Below are 23,009 nucleotides of genomic sequence, written 5' to 3'. Positions count from 1 at the left end.
ATTGGGAAAATTTAATTTTTTTTCTTTTTCTGCGTAATGTAGCACAGTATCGTCGATGCAGCTAAAGTTATCATTACGCTTTGCTGTAATTATAAAAAAAGAAGTTTCTCCTCGAGTTGACAGAGTTGCCTGGAAAATAACACGCGTCTGCGTTATTAATAAATCCTCTCCTTTGATGTTTTTTCATCATCACAAAGAAGAATTAATTTCTTCTATTCGCACATTACTTTACGGAAAAATTATCAGAAACAGTTTAGCTTTACTACTTTTTGTTCTCTTTCTCTTTTGTCATAACTTTTTTCTCGTCAACTAGAATCCCTCTTTTTTATTACTTCCTCGACGTGAAGCAAAAAAATTCCACAGTATGAAGCGCAATGCAGCGGTATTTCCTGCACTAAAATTACACCATCCACGAATAATCGTTGAGCGGTTAAAATTCCACAATTTTCCCAGGGGTTTTCACCATTTTTTCATGGTTTCACTTAAGATTCTGCTTTTATAACTTGAACAACCCATTATGACGTGTCCACTAAACCATAAATACCATTCTACGTGCATTAATAGGTAGAGCTGCATTGCTCTAAATTAATTATAAAAAGTCGTGATGTAAAGATTAAAGAGGCAGAGGGTGTGCCCTATCATAACTGTTTCAACGAATTAAAAAACCCCTCGCGCATAATTGACGAAATCTTGAAACGAATTGCAATCCCCATGCATGCATTATCATAATGAATTATTCAAAAAGTAATTAAATATTTATATAATCCCAATAGAGGTAATATGAACCGTTATTCATTTTATCATTTGAGCCCATCAATTTTTTAACAAATAATCTAATAGCAAAACAGATCATATCTAATGACCATATTTATATATAATAATAAGATCTCAAATTACCCATCACTCATTAGTGTTGAATGAAAAAGGCCGCGGTTTGCACGGTCTCAAGGTCATGCCAAATTTCCTTCCGTACCACGAATTTTTAAATAAATTCACTTTAAATTCATTTTCGGAAACTCAAGACGGCTCTGGATGACACAACCGCCATCTTACTTACTTATCAATGAGTCGGTAATGATCAATTTCGTAATGTAACTCTTGTAATTTTCACAATTCCACAACCGTACGTAAAATCAGCATTGCGTATTTATTATTGAAATATGAATTCAAGTTTTGCTTTTCAAAAAAATAATTTTTCCGTCGCGTACAACTTGCAATATTGTAATTCATCAGTTTAAAGATAATCAACTGCACCGTTATTGCTGATAATTATTGTTATTATTATTATGCGTTAATTACTTCATTATTCTGTACCTTTAGTTAACACGAAAACATCAGCGACAAGATGGCACACGAACCGAGCTGCCGGATTAACTCCGCCATTTCTTATTTGGGTCTACCTCAAAAAATAGCGGGAATAAGATGAAGTTTTGAGTAGATAATAGATTTGCTGTTTTTAGAAATACATAATCACAATTTAAAATATTATTATCTCCCATCGAATGAATAATTTAATTGTTTCATACCGTGATGTTAATTCGGTTGTTGAAAACTGAGGATGATTTGTTGAAAATGGTGGAACCACTAACGCCATCTCACACTTGTTGCGATAACCGGAGACCACATGGGCATGTGGTATATATTTTGGGTTTATTCACCGTTTACCGTCGCTCGTTGTGGAAAAAAAAAACGAAAAAAGAAGTCATTGAGAAATGAGCAGACCCAGACCGGTGTGTGACACCATAAATGCACGAGATTCGCCCACCAATTCAAGCCTTTTATGGCGATTCGGGTCGAATCACGATCAAGAATTGAAAGAACAACTTGAGAGTCAGTGACTCAGTAATCATGGTGCGTGTGATTAAACAGGAGACTTACGACGAAGTGGTGAAGGAGAATATTGAGGATTTAGCTATGACACCACAAGAGGCTATTGAAGATGCTGTGAAGCAGTTCGAAGCTCAGGTAAGAACAAAATTAATTTTTAAACATTGAAAAATGGATTTCGTTCTTTTATACGTTTTGTTATTTTAATGAAAAATCAGGGAATTGACTTGACCAATATTATCAAAGACCTGGTGATCACTGGTGAAAATTCTAATGTGATAAAGAACTGCTTGAAGAAAATATCCACTTCGTTGAAGGATGAAAAATGTGATGATATTACTGAGGTACTCGAAAAACTTAAGACTGAATTAGATAGAGATATTGCCAGAAGGATGTACGCTGCCAAGGAGATGGCGTATGATATTCTGCTCGATCTCATAGAACGAATGAAGAATGGAGATGATTTGAATATTCTCAGAACAGCTATCAAGACCATGACCTCGCTGATGACTGGACATCCTGATCTGTTGGATGATCGTGGCGTCAAATTACAAATTGAGTAAGAATATTTTTCATTAGACAGCAATTATCTTGACAAATTTTATAACTTCATCGTATTCTTTGGTATACTAATTCTATTATTCGGGAATATATTTTACTTGCAGACTTCTTGATTCACAATCAGATGTACCAACGATACAAACTGTCCTCCGCTGGATAAAGCAATGCTGCATTAAACACGAGATGAACAGACAAGCGATATTCAACGGTGGAATTCTCGAGAGAATGAATAAAATTCTACAAAAGGAGGATAAAAGTGACATTGAGCTGAGAGATGCTTGTGGAGTGCTGAGAAGTTTGACTCTCGATGATGACATAAGACATGAATATGGAAAAGCTCATGAGCACGCGTCTCAAATGGCCAGAGCATTGCTCACTGTACTCACGGAATTATTAAAAAGTAAATATTCCATTAGAACGGAGTGAATTTTTTTTTCAAATTAGTTTTATTATTTTTTTTTTACTTTCACAGTATTCAAAGAGGACGAAGCAGTGGTTGGGGATCTCATGCTGACGATGGCATCCCTCATCGTTAGGAATGAATTTTGTCAAGACGTTGAAGATGCAGGTGGTTTGACATACATCCTCGATGTAATGATCAATTACCCTGACACAGAGAAATTGAACTGGCAGGCCCTGAAGCTACTCAAGGCCCTCGCAGGCAATGACAATGTGAAAGTTCATATTGTCACAAATGGTAGTGCTCCTTTGATTGTCTCCAGCATTGGTAGATTCAAGGTAACTTGTCCACAATCATAAACTTGTATAAATTAATAATATATTTGTAAAATTCAATACTTCTTTCATTGTAGAGTTCAGAAAGTGTTGCTTCAGCGGCATTATCCTGTATTTCTGCTCTGACGCTTCGGAGTTCCTCAAATGCTGGAGTATTCTACGACTGCGGTGCTCCATCAATAATTATTGACGCTATGAAAGAGTTTCCAAAGAGTTTGAGTGTACTACGACAAGGATCCTGGGCAATAAGAAATATGTCGGTGAGAAATAAAGCTGAGTCGCGTGAATTTGTCGCCTACGGAGTTGATGCAGTTCTTCGAAATGCAATAAAAAATCATCCAGTTCTAGCCGAAGATGCTCGAGCTGCGCTAAGAGACCTTGGACTTAAAGTTGATTTGAAAGAACAATGGACTGGTAAAGGAGGTGCACTAACCCATGAATCATTCTGAGAGCATGTCAAAATTATTTTTCAACCAACGAGAATAATTAAGGCCCTCATTTCTTTCATAAAAATTATAAGTCACACGTCGTTTATTATATTTAACAGTTTATTAAATTAGTAGAAATACTTTGACTTTTTTTTTCATCACAAAAGAAAAAAAAATCTATACGCTACGGCAGAGTCAGACTTTCAATTACAATTGTTATTTTTTTTTAATCTGTCTTTTTAATTGAAATTGAAAGGATTAATGGCGACAACCACAACACGAATGTTTGTAGTATTTAATTCGACATAAGCCAGCCTTTACTACCAATTGACAGTTTGGATATTTGTCTACACATCCGTCAGCAGGATGAACCTCTGAAATAGATAAAATAATAATGATAGACGTGAGTCAATTGAATTATTTAAAAATCACCTACTTTTAGGGATTTTATGAGCGTACGAATCCTTGGCGCACGTTTGTGTATTACAAAACTGGCGATTCATCGGTTCGCTCTTCACATCGCATCCTATCGTTTCCAAACCCTCCGCCATACACATCACAATTCTCTCCTGTATGCCCCCATTACAGGAAGCCGAACACTGAGGAAAGACGTCAGAGCATCATTGACAACGAGAAATGGGGGGTGGGGAATACGAGTAAACATGTAAATAAGAGGAGAAAAAATACCTCATTCCAGTCGGACATGTACCACTCGGGTGTACAAGGTGGCATGTAGCAGGCCTCTTCGGCGTGCGGCCTCGGTGATGTGCAATTACTTTCGTAAAGTATTTTTGATTCACCTGACGAGTTACCGATGCAAATCACATCGCGCTGGGCGATACCTTCGCCACACTGGACGGAGCACTTGAAAATATTATATTTTTCATGAATTATTCAAAATGATTTCTGCCAAGAAAGAGAAAAATATTTACCGATGACCATGGACCGGTAAACCACTTGGCCTTTTCAGGGGATTTTGAACATTGCCTCTGAACAACTGGCTTTTTCCCCTCGTCGCACAATGTTTCGTTGGCATCGCTGCAGGCTATTTTCCTCGTCTCTATCTCATGGTCATATTGCACTGTACACTATAAAAATCGTTGATATTTCTTAACATCTCTTATCTCGAAGGTAGACTCGTGTAATTTTCCGTTTTCACTCAAGCCTCTCAATGGATATCTATTTCCGCGAGTCATTTGGAAATATACTCAAATATGTGAACAACTATCCGAGAGTAAATACATATATGAATATTTAATCAATATATACAGATGTGTTTGTACTGAAATATTTTGGCCGTAAGGGCTTCAATGTTTTTATACCTTTCCATTCGTCGTGCCTACGATTTGTTTGAATCGCGAAGTATATTTACACAGATGCTTTAGCTAGCGTTGAGATTTTGCTGTGAGAGTTTGGATTTTTTTCTTTACCTTTGACGACCATTGGGAGTACAGCCATACAGATGTTTGATTCTGAGAGGTATTGCACGCTGTCTCACAAGGTCTCTCATCAGCGGGCTTTGTCGACTGAGGACAGGGCTGACGGGTCGTGATGCAGGTGACACTTCGATTTCTCACGCCTTTTCCGCATCTTGATGAGCACTGAATACAGTTCAATGAATGGCTCATTGTTTTTCTTTAAAAAAGTGTTGATTTTTATTCTTTATAGTTTGAACTCACTGAACTCCACGCGCCAACGTGCCATCTGGGTGTGGTATCCCGTTGATGGCTGGTCATGTGGCTCATCTGACGGACCTGGACATTTGGACAAGGTGGACCTGTACACGAAGTGACTGTACTCAAGTCCGGTGGTTGAGGACAGGCACCTGCAGCTACGCGTACTGTCAATTTGGAATTCAAATGTTGAATACACTCGAGGCGTCGTGTTTTCACACCCGTGCCACAGGTGACAGAACACTCGGTCCAAGCGTCAGCTCTCCAACCAGCTGGACAAGGATGTTCATTGCACTGCAATGCCCTCGGCGAATCGGGTTTCACTAATTTTCTACATCTACCATTGGCCACTATCATCTGCGTTTCCTCCCTCACGCACTTGAATATTCCACTCTGCATACCTGCTCAATTTCACAACAAATAATGCAAAATTGGCTAAAACATTTATTTCAATATTCAATATAATTTATTCTCACCTCCCCCGCAGGATTTTGTACACGGTGTCAATTCCATTATTCTCCACGCGAATGTCCGTTTTTTCTGTTTCTTCTTTTTCTTGTTGGCAGATGCATTTTTGATGTTGGTTGGTGCATCTCCTGCCATCACAGTTGTTGGTGAGAATTTCATTTCTGCATTTCTATACTCGTCACTCTCTTCTTTTACCTGATTTCTCGTGAGTGTTGTTTCAAGCTGCCTGCCCCCACTGTCAAAGCATAAATTTCACTGGAGTCTCATGCCTCTCAACTTTAGATTTAAAATTTCGAATGATTACCTTACGGAAATCGATGGAGTGCCTATTAAAGTCGTATCGATCCTTTTACTCACCCCAGAGCCTGCCCAACAAATAAATCCACTGACACGTAAATTTTCTTTCAAGCGATAACAATTTTACTGTTAATTACAATTTACCTGGTGCATAAAGAGGTGGAGCTATGATGGCATTGTCTTCGGGTATCTCCTCGGGTGCTGGTAACATGTATTTATACAAAACCCCAGGATTCATCTCGTGAAATAAAATCTCAATTTTCAATGACTCATTCAGCGGTCCCGGCGCTGATATACTCTCCATTCGATCTTTATCACCCCTTTGATACTTCAAAGTCGTCCCAGCCGTTTTATAAATGCCACTTGGGCTCACTGAATTCGGTCCATTCAATATATAACTTCCATTCTCACCTCGCATAGCTACAAAAAATTTCAAAAATCGGGTATCTGTGCAATTCTGTAATAAAAAAAAACAAACCAGTGAGTATTTACCCAAAAAATTTCCCGTATATCGTAATTCCGAGATATTGAGTGACATGGCACCCCGGGGGATGGTGGTGATGGGCTGATGACCTCTCGGTAGAACAGGCTCCATGAAAATTCCCTCAAATAATTTGCATCCTCTCCCCTGACCACCGCAAACACCGCAGGTATCCCGAATAGCTCCGGATCCAATCACTCCATCGCATCCCACTGGCTAATGTATATTGCACATGAAAATCAAAAATGAAAGAGAGACGGATGAAGAGGATTGGAGCGTTGAGTATTACACAGTGTTTACCCTGCATTGTCCAGCGACGCACAACCATTGCTCGGTATGATCAATAGTTAAACCCGTACTTCTGCCCCGAAGATTGGGACCATCGCATGGTGTACCATTGATCACCTCGGACTCGAGTGTCGCATAAAATCGTTGACCCACTGCACGGCAATTTAACGCGCATGGATTTGGTGCTATAAATCATAACAACTCATTCGTCATAATATTGCATTCGTATTGTGCTCAATATAATTGCTATTGCATACCAATGATAAATTATCGTTATCATAATTTATCTGAATTGTGAATACTACGTATGCTAGAAAACCCCTTAAATTTTTCTGAATAATTTGTTGCAGAGTAGTTGCAGAATAGTGTCACCACAAAGCGAGAATTTATTTAGCAATTGGGAATTATTACCGTTTAAAAATGGCACCCAGTTGTAACTCTGTCCTTTATACATCTTATTATTGTACTTAGCACATTGCTCAGTTCGAGGATCCCCCGAGTAATTCGTACACTCGTGAGTATTACATATGTGATATCTCTTATGTGTACCAATGCAAATCGGCTTTGGACTAGTTGCATTCACTTTATTTAGTAAACTCCTTTTTCTCAAGCCTCTGGAACAAGGAAAATTGATGAAATATTAAATCTCTCGAGTTTATTCAAGCCAGCAATAAATTGACTCTAATTATTCGCCTTGAGACATGAAAAAATATTGAAAACAAGTTCATGAAAGATACACACACAGACACATACTGAGCGACTGCAACGCAAGAGAAACACTTGTTATTGATGACCGGGAAAGCCAGGCCGGTCATCGAGAGCACATAAACACTTGGTGTAGGTACACCAGGGAGAAAAAATTGAAATGGACATGAAGAAGAAAAAAAAATTCCTGGCGCCTCCTGTCATTACGGCTCACATGCCTTTTTTCCATCACACTTGGTATTATTGCTGCCATGGAAAACCGAATGTATGTCTAGGAGGTGAATTCTATGGTCACCGGACTCGGAGTCTATAATTTGTAAAATCTCTCCCGAGAGAATTAAATCCCTCATGATACTTAAGAAGATTAATGAATCGTAATTTACATAGAGAGGAGTGGTGATTGACCAATGAATTGATAAGATTGTTCGCGTGGTGTCATTACCGTGGTGGAGTACATTCTCGTGCCTGTGATTGAACGCCTGTCCCACAGGGTCTTGAACACTCGCTCCAAGAGCTCCAGGGTCCCCAGCTTCCTCGTATTCTATTATCACGACCAATTCCATATTGAGATCGTTCCTGGAGCATGTGATAAACCTAAACAAATAGTGCGACATAAGATATATATGATATATTCTATTTTTGATATATTGTTTCATTAATTTTTTTGATTCAATAATTCCCACTGGTTCAACAGACTCTGTAAAAATTATGTGCAAATCAATTGATTGATTGAAGCCATCACGATTGACACTTGTAAATCACTTTACGATTTCCACGTATGATGTCTCATTTGACTGACGTGTACTGTTGACTGCATAAAGAAGGGACTTAATCATATTGAATGAACAAGCAATTGCCGTTCCAAAGCTAAGCTAAAGAGACTCTCATTCCTCATGCCGTAATGCCGTAATGCCGCTGATACGCATCGCTTCGTCAATTATCTTCCGATCTCCGATTGGAATTGATCCAAATTATTTTTTCCATGTAATTCTACGTGCATTGAAACGTCATTGCAATCTTCCACCATCAATTCAACATCGCCTGATAGTTATATCCACCCTCAATAGAATTACCAGTAATTATAGTATCTGATCATTATCACTGATGAACTTTACCTCGATTGGATAGTTTTCCGGGACGTAAGAACGAACCACTGATCCCGTCGACAGTACCATCAACAACAAAATCCATCTGCAACAAATTAAAATTCCCATATTCATGAAACTTTATTAATCCATTACCAGTGCCATAAATTGTGACATACAACGTGTTAAGCACCACAAATTAAAATACCAGACGGTGAAGCTAATGAAGAAACCTTGAATATTAATAAATAATTGTAGTAGAGACTCATATGAACTCTATTATGATTTTTTTTTTCATTAATCTCGTTGGACATGGGGCATTAGGGGTGATGGCAGCCAAGTTGAGCAAACTGTGCCACTAAGCGCCAATAATGTTTCACTTGTTACGCCTTCTCGGAAAGCCTTAATTAATCATTCGTTACGGATGCATGATTTATACATGTGGTGGCTAGATCCCGAGTCACGAACCCGAAGAGGCGGGTTTTCAACCAAAAAGAAATGGCGTAATCTCTTCGATAGCTCTCAATATTAGAATTTGCGTCTCCTTTTTGGTGAAATATTTTTATATCCATTTCTCAAAGAGAGCTATCACTACATTGCTACCATAAATGATAGTATAGTAGTAGATAATATGTAAGTAAAATTGAACTTAAATTACGGTTTGAATTACTTGAATATCATAACGATTCGTTATATTGATGATTGGTGGAGAGGAGAGGGAATTATTGTGGATGTCTTGTTTGATTTGGAATTTCAATCGATTGAAAAAGTAAAATGATTCATCTGTGACGTTGCGACTTGGTTGAAACAAGACTGGCATTGTTTAGTTCGCCAAAGAGTTCAATCCAGACGCCTTATTGCAGGCCAGTGTGCATGTGCTCAGTTATATTATAGATTGTCTATCTGACTTGGTAAAAAGCAGAGTCGGTCTATATATGAATTAAAAAAAAGAGGAGAAAAGTGTGAAGCGCGAAGAATCACGTCAAGATGGAATGATTACCCCACCGAAGGCAAATCCACGAGTGTTCCGGGTAATGGAACAAGAAGTTCGAGACCTCAATGGCTCGTTCCATCATTTCGTCTAGCCAAAGGAGAAAAAAAAAGAAAGAATTTTGAAAGGAAAAATTTCAACGACTTGTGAAGCGCAAAAATGCCCCAGGGAATGGGGTCAATTAACATTTCCTTGGCCCGACTAATTTCAACACAAAATTAAGTCCTCAAACTAAGTCCACGACTTAAGTGGTCATTAACTTTGATCTTCGAAACGATAATGGAGTTAATTAATTGTAAACCCGATCGTCTACGAATTAATGTCTATTTACGATAATGACGTTTTTTTGATTATAGATATAGTGAATGATAAAAAATACTATCACATCGGGGGGAATGCGGTGAATTTTTATGAGGCATTTCGACACGTGACACAGGACACGATGACTTGAAAACTCATGCCCCGTTGAAATTCAAATCTGTACGACGATTTTTCAATCTTTTAATCCCTCCCCGTGTCGGTGATCAGCCTCCTCTGCAGTGACAAGGTGAATATCAATAAAGTAATCAGTGAAATGATCCACCCCGTGTAATTGAGAAATTCTGATACAAGTTTTCACATAGTAATCAATTGAAAATGCATCACACACTCACCCCACGTTGGAATACATTATAAAATATGTGATAAATTTTTGAATAATGATATTATTCGAGAGAATGAAGGAAGAAGAATAGGATGAAATTGAAATTTTTCGTGTCAATGAAATTTGCATTATCGCTGGCACACGAAGCTCTCTGTGGGGTCTCTCTCTCTCTTTTATCCCTGAAGCACGTCATTTGATCCTCAGAAAGAGACTTAAAGTTTCTCCTCATCCTTTCTTCCAAAATTGTGAGTCTCCCGGAGGTTCGATAGATTTAGCTGGAATTCGAGTGTATCTCGAGCTATTGGATTACGTGTAGAGCGTATATAGAGAGACTCGACGAAAGATGAAGTGGTATAAGTGATTCTGTTCATCCGTGCATGCAATGGATGTGCAAGACACATTTCTCGTTTTTCTCCATTTTTCAAAAACCGGGTTTTTCATCTCTCCTCGTTCACACATTTCCAGTATATTTTCGCTTCTTTTCCCTGTTGAAAGTAGCCGAGGCCGATGTAATCTCGCATGATCGACAATCAACGTCTTTATTCATCGCTCCATTGAACCCCTTATACATAATTTTCAACAAAATGGAATTCACGCTCCTGGGATTTGCCCCTCTTAATCATCTCTCCATCTCCATTTTCCAAGTGCTTGAATCAACTCACAACGTGTACATCAATTTTTCTACAATCGAGATTATTTAATTCAGCTATTTTATCCACTTGTTGTCGCTGTTTTTTGCCATGATTTTGTTTTGCTCCTCGCAACCACTGGTCAACACGTTTGACCAGTGAATTACTGAATTAACGCCTGTGATGTCTTGAAACTCGCTCACAGCCCACCCGTGGCGAAAAGCATTTTTTATTCTTTTTTTTTTCTATACGTGTCACTCATTGAAAATCTCACTGCCATTCTATTTTCTCCGTTTTAAACTCACCATTTTATTTCTCCCATGTCACACGCGCTGATAGAAAATAATCCATTGAGTCCGGAAAAACTCATAAATTCCCACTTGTTTTCATATTTTTACAGTAATCAAATTAAAACTCACAATTTTCTAGGTAAATGCCACAGGAGTTGGAGTTGGATTTTATATTTTTCTCAGTTTGTAGTCCCTCGTCTTAAATCTGGCTGTCATACTATGTCTGCCAACAAAGACCCTTTATTCAGCCCCCTATGAATAAACCGGGTTTTAACACCACAAGTGTCGCTCTACCAATGTTTCCAGTTATAAAATATGGAATAGGGCAAGCCCCTGTACCCTAGAGCAATTTAATCTATGACCTGTGGTACAGAAAAGTCGGTTGTTGAAAATTCCAATTTTTATATCTACCCTAAAAGTCAAAATAATTCAAACAGAAAAAACGCCAAATTTTTCTATTCCGGGCTTGACAGAATAAAATATCATTTTTGTAATTACCGTGCGCTCACGGTTATCGTAACTTGTTAACTAATTGCCGTCAAGTCTGCGGATATCTTGAACCCGTTCGACCGTAAAACCAATGTCATCGGCCATTAGATTAGGTACAAATGAAACGAGAGAAAATGTATTCAAGCAATCGTATTAAATGCCTTCGGAATCAATATCCAATAAAGCTTTCATTTGCATTTAAAAAATTGAGAAAATTAGTGAAATCAATGAATAATGGAGCTTGCATAATACTTTGAAATTACATATCGATTACTCCGTGTCGATATACGGAACAATTGTTTATTGAATTTTTCCTCTTTTTTTTTGTTATTTTTTGTATTTTTGTTATTTAAAATCCTCATTTTTCATGATTAAAAAAGAACACCGGGAAAGACGAGAAAGAATGAGAAATGAGATTTTCGCTTTAGCTTTCATCGGACGGAAACACTAGATATTTTTCGGGCCGTTACAGCTGAACACCATAAACATTCCTCCCTCACCCTAGGAGTATCATAAATTACGTGATAAGAGTGTCGGCGCCTTCTCACAGCTCGTCTCAACGCATCTTAATCCAGGAACATTGGAGGCTAAAGCTAGACGAGGATAGATGGATTATTACATTTACGACTCGGTATGAAAGGCTTTTTTTTGACATTCCCTTTTATCCCATTCAATTTGGATTAAAAAGCGTGACGAACAGTCAATGAGCCACAGGGCAAATCAATCCAACACATTTAATTTATAATCTCCGTTTAAGAAATATATATTGGTGGCAACAGAATTTTTTTTTTTTAAGAAAATCAATCAGTTCTATCTTCCCATATGATAACGCAAATTTACTCAGTGTTATAGTATTGGAAGAAAAATTCTGAAGACTCAATATTCAGTAATGTCAAAAATGAATGAAGCCATCAATTGCATTTACATGATTACGGTAAATTTTTAACGAAGTCATGCACTCACTCTTCGAGTTGAACGAATGTGGAAAGAGTGGCCGATAATTGGTAGTGACCTCAGTCGACACTTGTCCATAAATTTATTAAACTCCATCGACGTTAATTGGCTATCGATAGAATTCGGAAATAGTGGTGAAAGGGAATAAAATTCCAATTGATTATCATTAATCGCCTGAAATTAATTATCAACATCACTTTGTTATTTGTAATGCCTCCGGTTACATGGACTTTTCTCTTATCTAATTCGTTCTTATCTCTTGGAGACATAATTTTTCAACAAATGCACGGATTGAAAATGATTTAAGAACAGAAGTCGAGGACTTCGTGGAACAATATGAACACCTCTGCTGGAGGAATAATCATTGAAGAGTATGAGAATTATCGGGAAAAATTCCATCGATGAATATAAATATGCACGCAATACTACGGGGATATTACTTATTTTTATTATTAAATTCTTGACTTTCGAAAGCATGTAATTATGTGTTCTGAAAAGAAATGCGTTGCAATGAGACACACGGGAGGTCGATTCCGCCGGTAGCAACTCCTGGCATCATGTCTTATCGTTTCAATGGGGAATTCTCAAAACTCGCAGCCTAAAAGAAAAAAATAAATGAAAAAAAACGCCACGAGGTAAAACAACCGATTGATGAACGAGTTTCGTCGTCATCTCTCTACATGAAGATTAATTGCATTTGCACTCTAATATTCTTTCATCAGATTACATTTTTCACGCCCTGGCACTAGTTTTCTAACTAAAATGTTCCATTACCGATTGGCGTCACGTTATACCCGTTAGATTTTTTAACGCAAAGTTACTTCTCAATCTAATCAGCAGATTTTTATTATTTTCAACTATCTGTAATTCTCCGCACGTAGACAATTCCAACGAGCGATAAACCCCGTCACTTCCGGTTCAATTACAGAAAAAAATACAAGACGAGTTGAGAATTGAAGGTTGTAATTATATTTTGAGTTCAGTTTATTTTACCATTGATTGTGCACTTATTGATATTTTTCATTGGAAGAAGAATTAAATCAACAGAGAGAGAAAAATTTCAGCGGAAGTCGTATTGTTTAAATAAATTCGGTATTTCACGGTATCTGCCAATGCCATCGACGAATAAATAATCCATTCCACAAATACCCCATCCCGTTCTGCATTAAATCGCGTAAACCAAAGCCTGGGATATATAGCCAGAAGCCAATGTTACATTTCAAGGATAAATTGGTAAGTGTATTTATTATTGAATACTTGAGTTCAGAAGTTGAAAACATTGAGCATTGATGAGGCGATGAGATACAAATGACTTTTTCTATTCACATGTTATGACACCGTTATAAGTCCCTATAGTCCCAAGTCCCAATCTCATTGTCGATCAGTCCCAGACTCCTCAGCATGGCGATCATAATTTTCTATCGGACAACGAACAATACCATTAATCCATGAAAATTGCCACACCCTTTGTTGACCCATAATGAAACAACAGACAAAATCACAACTTTTTTTTGGTATTGTACATTGTATCATCCCTCATCAGAGGCCATTAATTTAATTGCGCATTCATCACTCGGGTATGATGTCATGGAATTTATAGTCATTTTCAAGTGTCACCTTTTAATTCTCCGCAAAAATGAGATATTGTCTGTGAAAGACTGATAATTTGTGATTATTTAGCAAATTTAATATTGAATTTAGAGTTTTTATTTTGGAATTTACTGATAAGTTTGATGAAGGCAGTTTAAACTTGACAGTGGACAACTCATGTACTCGCTCAGATCCCTTGTCCGTTTTAGTATCGCCGAGTACATAATGTACAAGGCCAGAATATTATAACCATCGTGTGTGGTGCTCAAGTGCACTTTTACACGCTCACTGGCGCAATTCACAATAACCCCCAAGTGGTGTGATATATCCCCAAGAGATCACTATGACAAGATGTTTGTCGATTGCATAATGTTCTTAATTCATACATCTCGTGTCAAGCTGCTATGAAAAATTTAATTCGCGACACCAACATCAAAGACATCGATTATAAATTATTCAATAAAGCCATTGATTTAATTAGAGATGCCAATCATTCTCGGTTCATCTCTATTTATCGAATTGTAACGGAGGCGACATGAATCATTGATGCAATTACAAGCTCCATCGAGGGACCTTGTAATAGCTGTTCCAGAGGCGTCGAGAGTGATATCGCAGGAGTCCCCAATGTGAATTTTCATTGGTGTTCAAGATAAACTCCACTTGATGATATGATATGTTGAACTGATTGCACAGAACTTTTGCCATCCGTTCAATATTTTTTTACCCCGCTCTCCATCCGCTTTTCCTTTGCTCATTTTCTCATCCTGCGTCGATTTGCAGTCACGCCCTTAACGTTATAAAAGAGGATAGAAGTAAAAAAATTACAACTGAAAAACGAAAAGGGAAAATGGAAAAAGATAAAATGAGAGAAGAGGCGGCAAAAGCCTTTGGCGAGATCATCGTCCGTCTTTTGCTCAGCTGATGGGTCGAGACGGTCCATAACGCGGGATCAAGGCGAGGAATATAGTCTTGACGCATATTCACCATCATCACCGTTTCGTATTCTCAATTAAATGGTGTGTCATAAGTGCGGTGAAATTTGCATATTTCAAGTTTCATTGATTAATTTAATCCATCCTACATAGTTACTGCAATTTTTGCGATGCGATGGGATTCACAATGTGTGAGCTTTTTTTTATTTTTATTCTCTTTTTTTTTATTTTTACGTCGCAAGTATTTCCGATTATTTTATTTCCTGTGAATAATTCGATATTTCAAATTGGTATTATTTTTATGTATCCGCAGATAATTGACGATCTTATCATACCGTGAAACATTCAACGCCCACACTTTTCGAGTTTCGCGGCTCATTGTGAAGCGTTAAATTCTCGTGTCGGTCTTAAAGTGGTAAATTGGTGGGCTCTAGATACTTGGCGAGAGTGCGCCCAATGACCGATCATGATCATCATTATATATCTGTGATGAGCGATTACATGTCCATGGGGTTCATGAGCCATCCCTTCTGCGCTCTGAGACGCTGAGAAAACAATTTTAAAACTAAAAAAAAAAAAAAACAGAGAATGTTCACAAAAAAGTATGAAAACATTTGCCCACTATTTCTGAACCAATTAACTATTCACATAAATAATTTCACTCAATCTCGTTTGTTCGACTATTTTCCACAGTCTCTCACCGGTTAATAGTAGACCGAGTAATCACAGGTACCTCCACAACTTCTTACAAAATATTAAAAAAGATAGTACGCAACGAAATTAGGTCAAGTGTACTCAAGATAAGTGAAATTTCCCCGTGAAAAAAATGTTTATACGGATTTCCAAGTGAACTCTGAAGATTAAAGAAAAGATTTTATTTGAAAAGTTAAATAGACAGAGGAAGGAGAAATAGCCTGAGTTGACTAACTCGCACTCGAAGTAAAGTGAATTCAAGACAAAGACTGGAGTGATCTCTATAAAGCAAAGGAGATATGGTAAACGTGAGGTCGAATCCCAGTTGATTGACGAGACGTGCGAGCGATTAACGAGTAACGAAGCAATCGATACCCCGTTGGTACCCGAAGAGGCGTAACTTCTAATCACCGGTTTGTGAAAAAAGGCAGACAGTGAAGGGGGAGAAATGGAAAATATAAAGTAATATGGAGGGAGGCCAAGTGGAGAAAAATTGTTAAATAGTCTGTACTCATAGTCAGTTTTCATGGCTTGCCACCGGCGGAGATTCATCAGCCCAACAGCCGCCAACGAGCCAACGAGCCAACGAGCTGCGGTTTATCCACGGCTATCGGTCCTCAACGTTTCATTATCTCTATCGTTATGCACTTCATACTCAAGTTCTCATCCATACACTCCTCCTATTATTTTTAATACACAACTTTCTGTTCAACCTACGTCCACATACAGCCCAACGTCCTTTTATTCAACTCAACTGATCAACTGATTCCATAATCAATTTTTTTCATTTCCACTAATCCCCCAACTTCAAATAAATGTTACGAATATATCATTATATTCATTATATTGACCACCGAGAATAAGCAAAATCGAATTCTACTTTTTAGAACTTTTGGGACTACGGGATAATGAATGATAAATTGTTCTTTGGGTCAGACTCCCGAAAAATGTGACAGCCTGAAAATTATTAACAGGGAGTTTGATATTAGCTCCACCATTGATTGTAAGATTTCTAATGTTCTATTGATTAGTCTATTGATAATCGAGAGGTAGAAATAAAAATCAAGCAAATAGATCGAATGAAAAAAAATCATACCGCTTATTTTCCTAATGTTCTCTGAATACCGATTGTATGGTTCTTCATTGTCCATGGAATAACCATCGCTTTACTGGTTTATGAGGTGTTTTCTCGATTGTATGGTAAATTTATTTCTCCAAGAGTGTGTGCATTTATCAGTTTGAGTTGTTTCTGCGGCTAAAAGTTCAAATAATGCAGGAGCAAGTGATGAACGGAAATGGCCTTCTCTGTTATGCATCTTTCCAATCTTCGTACGTGGCTTTAATACCGCAGAATAAAAAATAAAAGTAAAATTGAATCCCAACGGAACTGTAAGTGCCACAGCCGTAAGTCTTCTCCCTGGCTCTAAAGATCCATCGATTCGACGAGTCACGCGAGTCAGAGCGCGTCTTATTATGTGGTCTTATCTATTGCACGAGTTGGTCAACATTTTTTCCCTTTAATTCCCCTTTCGAAATATTTTTTAAATACCCGATGAGATTGATTCGTCTATTGTAGCCTAGAGGGACAAGGACGGGGGCTCCGATAATTCAATTACCCATTCACCTTTTCTATAGATTCAATTAATTGACTTCTTCATCATAATTGAATATCAAGCGTTTATTTCTTGGTGATTTTATCAGTAGGAAATTACATTTTATGGGTTCGTCATGAATTTATCGGAGGAATTAAATGTGGATTATTTTATGAGTCAATGCTCTTAATGGAGAGGGATTTTTTATGTTTGAAAATCTAGGATTGGATTGTTTTCTTCTTCATCGCACACGATCGACGCGGATTGGCGATATTTTTTTTTCTTAATGGTTAGTGAAATGCACATCAAGATTGAAAAGATTGTGAGCACTTACCGTGAGCCACTGTTGATTCCATGCGTTGGTATATCGCATTTTAACTTCCGGTTGATGGAGCTGGAACTGATGCTGGAACTAAAACGGGAACTGAAACTGGAACTAGAACTGAAAGTGGAGCTAGAGCTGGAGCTGGAACTGGAGTTGAAATTAGAATCAGAGCTAGAGCTGGAGCTAGATCTGGAACTGGAATTGGAATTGGAACTGGAATTGGAATTGGAACTGGAACTGGAACTGGAACTGGAACTGGAACTGGAACTGGAGTTGCCGTTCTCAGCTTGACACTGTGATAAATCGCATCGTGGATCTCTTGAAGATTCCATGGCTCTATATATTTCACTCTGATATCAGATGATGTCCTACCGAATGAAATGAAAATTTATGTTATTCCGGAAAAAAATCCATAAAGACTGATGGGATAATAATTTTTTAAATAACAATAGACTCACCAGAAATTATTTCCATGATACAACTTTCCCACTCAATTTCTTGTTAGCACATTTGACTCACAAACAGACAATTTAATAACAACACAGACGGCATTTCAGATTAAAAAGTTGGCAAAATTTTGCACAATGCATTGGGTCCAGAAGGAACTCGAGAAGGAAAACAAACGTGAGAAAATTCGATAGCTCTATGCGATGCACAGGAGAAATCGCGAGTGTCACCCATCGATGTGAAAGCACTGATACAATTATTTCCGTGATCACAAATTCCTCAACTGTCAACCCAAGTCACTTTTTACGTTCCTCATAAATAAATGATAAAAATCCGAATAACTCATTCAATTCACTAAAAAGTTTCTAGTTGATTCTCGGGATTTCTTTCACTTTTCGTTACGTGACAATTAGACTGGATTTTTTTATTTCCATCAGATAGTCGTGAGTTTTGAAAAAAAAAAAAATTCTTCTAACTGGCGGGAGATAATTTTAAAGCTTTCGAATTATTATCGAAAAATTGAATCTAATCTAGATATGTACCATCATGTTTGTGGATAATAAAGAATAGTGGATGGCACGTGCTAAGGGGAGAATGAAGGTGGATAAATATGAGAGGAGGTGGTGAAGAAGTGGACGCGAGGAAAAGCGGCAGAGGAGTGAGGGCGCGTGGAGCATGAACCGTCCTCGAAGGCTACCGCAACCAGAATGATAGCAGTTACGCGTGGGAGATGGTAGACCACTACCACCACTATATATATATACCCCTAGTACATACCCACCTCCACTCACCTCCCCATTTTCCATCGAGACCATATTTAAAAATATCATCCATTCATATCGCTATTATATACACCTCCTTTCAAAAATTCAATTGTTCACTTTATCTCCCCCCAATATTCCTCATCTCTACACATATCCTCCATTTTCCCAGTAATTTTCAATAAACCACCCTTAATTTGTCAAGCAATCAAACTATGATTGAATTGCTATTGGATAACAAATTTAATCTTTGGTACATGATGGCTCGTCAAATATGAGGGATAGCTATCGATTATCACTGGTGAATAATTTTTATAACTGCATGTCCACCTTGACTTTCACCAGAACTAAATTAATAATTCATCCCATCAAAACCTATTGAATATTTTGACATCCACTACTTATTCAAAATATCGACACCCTCATGTTCATTCAATTTCGACATAAATCCAGTCATCAGAATGAAATGTAAAATTAATCGTAGAGTATTATCTAGGATATACAAACGGGGACCACACGTGGGATATCACCACAAAGGGGAGACCTCCCACTTATCCTGAAATAATAATTAACATTGACAATACCAAATTGACTAATTGTTTTACAACTCGTGCATTGTCTCTGAAAGCGTCGAAAAATCTCGGAGGGCTCTTAGTATTATTGACGGGAGGTTAAGGCACTTTAAGTGCAATGATTTTTTAAGTACGAATAAGATGACGTACGTCAGTTGGTTGACATAAGGAGAAATGGAGAAAAAAAATAGGAGAAAAAAGAAGTAAAAAAAGGATAAAATGATGTGAGCGATGAATCTGACCGGATGGGCGAGGATGGACGCGCGACCTCGCGCTCGTTCGTGCACCCGGTATATCCTCAACTGTCACTTGACAGGCCACGGGATGTGCCTTTTCCGTTGTAAGAGCTTCCAAGCCGCACCCAATCTATAGAAATGCCCCCCCAACCCCCCACAATCTGTACCTTTTCGATCGACGCCTCATATACACTATTGATGTACACCAATATATAAATCCCCTATCAGATATGCTGCCAATAAAAAAAAAATCCAATTGTCGAATGATAAAAAAAAAGTCTTTACAACTTCAGTGACTAACAATGTCCCACCTCGTCAACGGAATTAATTGGAATTTATGCACTGATACCCGTCTTTTATTATTATCCATCAATTTTATTTTCTGCTCATTGTTCCGAAATGGAACGGGGAGAAATACTTCCCGTTCAAAATCAATAACAATATTCAACGTGACATCTGGTACTATTTTGGAAAGAAGAAAAACATTGGGCTTTAATGCCCTCTGTGCGAAGTATTCAAAGTGACATCTTTCATCACTATTGAGTGTCATGCACGCCCACTTCAACATTCGAAGAATATTCTGTCAGTTTTTCGAGAAATCGGCATTTTTTTCTTTTTACAAGTTTATAATGGGATTTTATTGTGGCACAACTATCAGCTGTAGGCGCCTTCCCTCTTCATTCAGATTTATTCGGTGAGAAAAACCTCGACGAGTTTGAAACCTGAGAGACATGGAGAAATTCTTTTTATAATTCACAATAGAAATTAATACCAATGAGAAAAATAGCGCGGTCAATTGGGGAATGGTGGTTCTTAAAAACCCACTGTCTATTTAAAAATTCTGAAGCACAATGGAAAATAAAATATCGACTTCTTAATTTTTTTTACAGCATCCACAACACCAGCGCTGGACTCTTTCCACTCATCAGACAAATTCGTACCGAGAAATGAAGTAATAATACGATTTAGTCAGGCATCATCATTCGTATGTCGCTCGTTCGTTCCACGTATCGTTTTTAATTAATTTCAATTTTTATTCGTATCACTTGCAGCACTCTGGATTTCTCTCGTGGCACATTAGAGTGCAAAGGCACGATTAAAATAAAATGTTCGAAGAAATAAAAGGAAACATGACATATTTAAAGGACACGGTAATAAATGTCACGCTAAAACTTTAATAGTGAGATTATGATAAATGTCCATTAAAAATCATAATCATATGGATCCCATGGTAGTCACTTAAATTCAATCGATAACCATTGATTTTGACTTTAGCAATATATTCATGTATCAATAATGGAGATGACGGTGGGGATAAAATATATGGAAGAAAAATGCAAGAGACAAGAGGAGGGTATCAGCAATAACTGACGCACGAGCCGTAAACTCACCGGTCAATCAATTTAAAGACCCCATTCCTCGTGCCCATCCATCTATAGGTAATGCACTCATAATCCCTGAACCCATTTATTATCAGTTATTGTTATTATCATTGGCATTTTTTTGTTTTACTCCATGGTGAGTTCGGCATAAAAAAGGAAAAAAAGTTAAATTCGGTGTTGGCATCTCGAAATCGAATTTAGAATCACTTAGAATCAATATAAAGATGTTTCTTGAACTGCCATATATTTTCTTTGACGTGCAATAAATTTTTTTTCTCCTCTAATATTTCTTCAGGTGTTAAACGCGTCAAAATGGAGATAATAAAGTCCAGAATCCCAAGACACACCCGTAATCGCTGTTATTCCATCGTGAACGATAATGCCCGTCTTCCCTTTTATGTTATTTTTCATATGATTTTTTTTTTCTCCTCGAAGCAACACGAATGAGCTCTACTTACTCGCATTATCCCCCGCAGAGGAATATACTATATCCACTTGATGCACAAGCCACATATGCCAGCCACAATAATTTTCGATGCGTCATTATGCAATTGCTATATATGGCGAAATGAAATGCATTTTAGTTGTACAGATTCTGCATGTGTATCGTCCACGTGCAGACGTTTAAATTGTTATTTATTGGAAAATGAGAATAACGGGTGCTTTTCTCTTGTGAGATGAATTCGTACGCCCCAGGGTCATCTCCCTCTTCCCTAAAATACCATTCACATTTTAAACAGATTGATCTATAGATTCTCTCCAACTCTGCAATCAACAATATTGCCCGTTGTTTTTATTTTTATTTTTAATCATTTTTATAAACAATCGCCTCAAAGAGTGATACATTAGCGAAGGGTTTCCACTCTAATTCGCTCTGATGATTCAAATTTATTGAGATTTCGTTATAAAAATCGTGCCAGTTTTCGGCATGTACTTATTTTTCAAGGCCGATTATGTGTGTATCGTATTCTAATGTGTCCGGTATTGATAGCCATGTGAGAGTTATGTCTTATCTCATGATGTTCGTGTGACCGTCACGCTAATTTGCCACGGGGACATCCGTACGCCCACGATTAATGCCCAAATAAATGGCGCACGTTTCTCCTTCCCTTTTTATTTATTCATTAGTTACAGTAAACGATTGATAAACATACAACACTCGAAATGCATTAATGCCATTGCCATGTAATAAATGGGTAAGCCATTTCATAGATCTTGAAATGAATTTATGACGACGTAATGGCCAATTGAGATCACTATGAGTTTTCGTTCCATGCGATTGCACACACGCGGAGAATGAAGACTACCCAATGTTTCTGTACCTATTGCTAAGTCATTTAGTTCAATAATCTAGATTCTGGATGATGTCATGGTAGCACTTGACATCATTTTTCGAATATGACGAATTATCGAAAAATTCACTTTTGAATTTGTGTCTGCAAAATGTTGAATATCATTTGACAGTCTACTTGGAGCGTGTCGAGATGAATCTCTCGTCAACAGTTGGCAAGCAGTCAGGTGGTCCAAGGCGAAGATGAATTTATGGAAACGCCTCAAGTCCGCTTCGTTTACCACTATAAGAACATCTGGTACTAGTCAGCTCTCATGATTTGAGCTTTATTTGGAGACGACTCCGGTGATTAATTAACTACATACGTTGCAATGGAACTACTTTTCTCGCATTATCCGTTTTATTTTTCCTCTTTATTCAGGTATTATTATATGTTCAGGTCTCTCGTTCAAGAGGTTCAATAGGCTACAATTGAGAGCTGGTTTGGTAACCCGAAACGTGCTGTCGAACGATAAATTCTTCATCTAGGTGAGACCACTTACATACGATATTGCCGTCCAACACCTCATGATTGCCATCCTCGGGTGCGAAATAGTGCCCAAATTACATGTCCCGAGAGGTATAATTCGTTGAAATCCAAGTGT

General features: G+C 37.7%; 2 protein-coding genes and 1 long non-coding RNA gene across 9 annotated transcripts; 2 read left to right on the top strand and 1 right to left on the bottom strand.

Annotated features, from left to right (window-relative positions):
• Positions 1–1,643: 1,643 nt before the first annotated feature.
• LOC105263677 (armadillo repeat-containing protein 6 homolog) lies at positions 1,644–3,644 on the top strand. The gene is made up of 5 exons (XM_011300031.1): positions 1,644–1,965; positions 2,046–2,386; positions 2,493–2,788; positions 2,861–3,126; positions 3,201–3,644. Exons 1-5 carry the CDS (start codon positions 1,849–1,851, stop codon positions 3,570–3,572), a joined length of 1,392 nt encoding a protein of 463 aa, XP_011298333.1. The 5' UTR covers positions 1,644–1,848; the 3' UTR covers positions 3,573–3,644.
• Positions 3,645–3,650: 6 nt separating this feature from the next.
• LOC105263678 (ADAMTS-like protein 4) lies at positions 3,651–18,834 on the bottom strand. 6 transcript variants are annotated; one of them, XM_011300033.1, is made up of 17 exons: positions 18,135–18,834; positions 17,920–18,044; positions 17,686–17,883; positions 8,579–8,654; positions 7,906–8,057; positions 7,170–7,372; positions 6,771–6,943; positions 6,482–6,686; positions 6,134–6,409; positions 5,997–6,057; positions 5,701–5,927; positions 5,231–5,625; positions 4,982–5,152; positions 4,484–4,639; positions 4,239–4,415; positions 3,988–4,150; positions 3,651–3,925 (listed from the first exon to the last, which is right to left on the bottom strand). In XM_011300033.1, the coding sequence occupies exons 2-17, from the start codon at positions 18,006–18,008 to the stop codon at positions 3,810–3,812; spliced, it is 2,838 nt and encodes a 945-aa protein (XP_011298335.1). In that variant the 5' UTR covers positions 18,009–18,044; positions 18,135–18,834; the 3' UTR covers positions 3,651–3,809. The 6 variants fall into 6 exon arrangements, with proteins under 6 accessions (XP_011298335.1, XP_011298338.1, XP_011298334.1 ...); XM_011300036.1 differs by lacking the exons at positions 17,686–17,883; positions 17,920–18,044; positions 18,135–18,834 and adding exons at positions 15,402–15,631; positions 15,768–15,919; positions 15,995–16,186; XM_011300032.1 differs by having other exon boundaries at positions 17,686–18,044.
• A 1,404-nt stretch (positions 18,835–20,238) lies between these two features.
• Positions 20,239–21,122, top strand: LOC105263675 (uncharacterized). Of its 2 annotated transcripts, XR_891914.1 has the most exons (4): positions 20,239–20,386; positions 20,583–20,644; positions 20,745–20,843; positions 20,968–21,122. It is a non-coding gene; the product is annotated as an uncharacterized lncRNA (long non-coding RNA). The 2 variants fall into 2 exon arrangements; XR_891913.1 differs by having other exon boundaries at positions 20,745–21,122.
• The last annotated feature ends 1,887 nt before the right edge of the window (positions 21,123–23,009 follow it).

This window comes from Fopius arisanus, unplaced genomic scaffold (assembly GCF_000806365.1).
Source record: "Fopius arisanus strain USDA-PBARC FA_bdor unplaced genomic scaffold, ASM80636v1 scaffold00016, whole genome shotgun sequence".
In the NCBI taxonomy this organism is placed as follows: Eukaryota; Metazoa; Arthropoda; class Insecta; order Hymenoptera; family Braconidae; genus Fopius; species Fopius arisanus.
This window is presented reverse-complemented; position numbering and strand designations above follow the sequence as displayed.

What these genes read in the sequence shown, in the direction of transcription:
- LOC105263677 (XM_011300031.1), top strand. Translation starts at nt 1,849, where the DNA reads ATGGTGCGTGTGATTAAACAGGAGACTTACGACGAAGTGGTGAAGGAG. An exon ending in GGCGTCAAATTACAAATTGA is followed by an intron (nt 2,387 to 2,492) that starts GTAAGAATATTT and finishes TTTTACTTGCAG; the next exon opens with ACTTCTTGATTCACAATCAG. An exon ending in CCAGCATTGGTAGATTCAAG is followed by an intron (nt 3,127 to 3,200) that starts GTAACTTGTCCA and finishes CTTTCATTGTAG; the next exon opens with AGTTCAGAAAGTGTTGCTTC.
- LOC105263678 (XM_011300032.1), bottom strand. Translation starts at nt 18,008, where the DNA reads ATGGAATCTTCAAGAGATCCACGATGCGATTTATCACAGTGTCAAGCT. An exon ending in ACTCCATCGATTTCCGTAAG is followed by an intron (nt 5,928 to 5,996) that starts GTAATCATTCGA and finishes ATGCTTTGACAG; the next exon opens with TGGGGGCAGGCAGCTTGAAA. An exon ending in ACTCCCAATGGTCGTCAAAG is followed by an intron (nt 4,640 to 4,981) that starts GTAAAGAAAAAA and finishes CGATTTTTATAG; the next exon opens with TGTACAGTGCAATATGACCA.